The sequence below is a fragment of the Heptranchias perlo genome, chromosome 23 (assembly GCF_035084215.1).
Source record: "Heptranchias perlo isolate sHepPer1 chromosome 23, sHepPer1.hap1, whole genome shotgun sequence".
In the NCBI taxonomy this organism is placed as follows: domain Eukaryota; kingdom Metazoa; phylum Chordata; class Chondrichthyes; order Hexanchiformes; family Hexanchidae; genus Heptranchias; species Heptranchias perlo.
Window position 1 is genome coordinate 11,498,212 of NC_090347.1, and position 2,354 is coordinate 11,500,565.

The window sequence follows — 2,354 nt, forward strand, 5'->3', positions numbered from 1 at the left end:
TTGTGGTAGCACAATAAAAAGTAATATCAACTGACGGCCCTTAATTAATGGGGCTGAATGACACCGACTGAAAGCAGATTTGCGCTTTTTATATGATGATTCCTCCGAACACTGACAAAGTAAAGACAGGGAAGGATACCTACACTTGGAACTCCATTTTGTCTTACATATGTTTCAAATTATATGTTTTAACACTATCTGGTTGAAAGGCATCACAAACAGCAGAGCACATATTTCAGAAACGAAGCATGCAATTTTGTTGTCATTAAAAATAGTGCATTTTATTATAAATTATTGAAATGTTATAAATAAAAAAAATGAGTGCAAATATTTCGGTTTCTTCAAGCTTAGATATCCAACCGAGAAGGCCAGACGTTTGAGAGTTCATATGGCAATTTAAGTTTTATACTGGTGCATCGTAATCCTGTAGGAACTGTCTGACAGGCACAGGCAATTCTTGGACTTTGTCAGACACCTCCATATGTCCATTTACAGTTTTCCTGCACAGGTGCTGCAGAGTTGAAACACTAGATGAAAGAGGTCTGGACAGCACCAATGGGATCTTGTCACCCCCAGAGTAAATGAAATAGACCCTTTTCACATTCCCTGAGTCTGTAGACTTTGAAGGCATATAATGGTGGATCAACTTTAACACACAGTCAAACTTAGGAACTGTCTGGGTGCTTTTAGGGTCCGTTTGCAGGAAAAAGGAACAGTTTTCACACTGTATCCTCAGGTTCTTCGTACCCGATTCTGTTTTAACACTAAGAGTAAAGAAATGCCTATTGTCCGAGCTGTCCCTGATTAGAAAAGTTCCAACTGATTCTGAGCTGAGGAGGATGTTAGCCTCTCCCCCATTCATTGTACTCCAGTAGAAGCCACTCTCTTTGAGTTTCCGCACAGTGTTCACAATAAGGTTGTACTCGTTTTTGGAAGAAAAGGTCTTCAGTCGGTAAGAGAGTCTCTGAGCCGGCACATCGACAGGACGGTTCATCCCGTCAAACTTACTGTGTGTTACCATTGCAGATAAATCCTGAAATTGGAAGTTCCGGGAGAATTCGTAAACTTCTGCTAATGCATAAGTGGCTTGTTGATAGGTTTCCAGCGTCTAAAAAAAATAAACATTCAATTAATAATTGATATACTGGATTTTGTTTGAATGCAATGTACAACTGGACCACGCTACAGAAAGTGAACCTACCTAACAAGACTACAGAGAGGATTCATTTGTTACTTTAAACAAAAAAAGATAAATACTGCAGATACCTTAAATAGGAATCAAAATGCTGGTCACACACAGCAGGATCTGTGGAGAAGAAATAACTTCACGTTTCAGATTTGCACCCATCAGAACAAAGGGTGAAAGTTGAAACGTTCTCTTGTCTTTTCTCTCCAGATGCTCCCTAAACCTGCTGAGGGATTCCAGCACTGTCTTCATTATTTGTTAGTCTCCATTTCCTTGTCCACTCTCATCATTTTTCCCTTGCATGAAGCTCATGCCCCTATAAATGTACATAAACACACACAATAGAGATCCCCAAACCTTTACCTTAACTGTCCAGGTTTATTAAAAGCTCCCAACAAAAACTCCAGGTCAATGTTCTTCAAACTGCGATCCTAACACCAAACTTCTCCACAATGAACAGTACCATACTACCCAACCTTACTACTCCAAGGAACAATCCCAAAGCTTAAAAAAAGAGAAAGCAGAAAATCCAGCCAGCTTACCTTCAACTGTAGCGTGTCTTTTTTATTGTTGGATCAACGCACTATCCTTTTATTAAAAAAGCAGAGGACTGAAGTTGTCTCGGGTCGGGCAGTGGAGAGAACCGAGGGTAATTCTTTACAGTCTCCGGGCCAGTGTATGAATCACACAAATGCTTACGTACAGAGGCACTCCGTCTGCTTGGCTCCTTTCAAATCAATGCCCTTTTAAATGTATTTCAAGAAGTCGATAAAGTTTGTGTGTGTGGGTCGATCAGACGGCTGCCAGACTTCTCTATAAGGGTGCTGATCACGATCTCTCTGATACGTTCTAGCAGAGTTGGTTTGAGAGCTTGGCTTTATATCGTGTGTTGCAGCTCCGCCCCTCGCGTTCCTGGAAATGCATTAGTTCTGGTAACAACGTGATTCAAAAGAAAAAAATGGGCGAGTTGCCAGAAACGGGAAGTGTCTGAAGAGCACGCTCCTTTACGGGTATCGATTTCAAATTTGTTCTCTGGGAGTCTTGATTCAGTGTTTTCATTCTTAGAAGGTGAAATAAACTCTTGCATTACCCTCGCATTCGGCAGCTAACCTGGGCCAGTGTCCAGCCACTGGCGCCTGTGAGAAGTAATGATTCAGAAACGTGGCAC

At 41.3% G+C, this 2,354-nt stretch overlaps 1 protein-coding gene across 1 annotated transcript; it reads right to left on the reverse strand.

Annotated features, from left to right (window-relative positions):
• Positions 1 to 254: 254 nt before the first annotated feature.
• socs3b (suppressor of cytokine signaling 3b) lies at positions 255 to 2,047 on the reverse strand. Its single transcript, XM_068004015.1, has 2 exons — positions 1,729 to 2,047; positions 255 to 1,108 (listed from the first exon to the last, which is right to left on the reverse strand). The coding sequence occupies exon 2, from the start codon at positions 1,019 to 1,021 to the stop codon at positions 404 to 406; it is 618 nt and encodes a 205-aa protein (XP_067860116.1). The 5' UTR covers positions 1,022 to 1,108; positions 1,729 to 2,047; the 3' UTR covers positions 255 to 403.
• Positions 2,048 to 2,354: the final 307 nt, after the last annotated feature.

Excerpts from the sequence above, each read along its gene's own strand:
- socs3b (XM_068004015.1), bottom strand. The coding sequence starts at position 1,021 with ATGGTAACACACAGTAAGTTTGACGGGATGAACCGTCCTGTCGATGTG.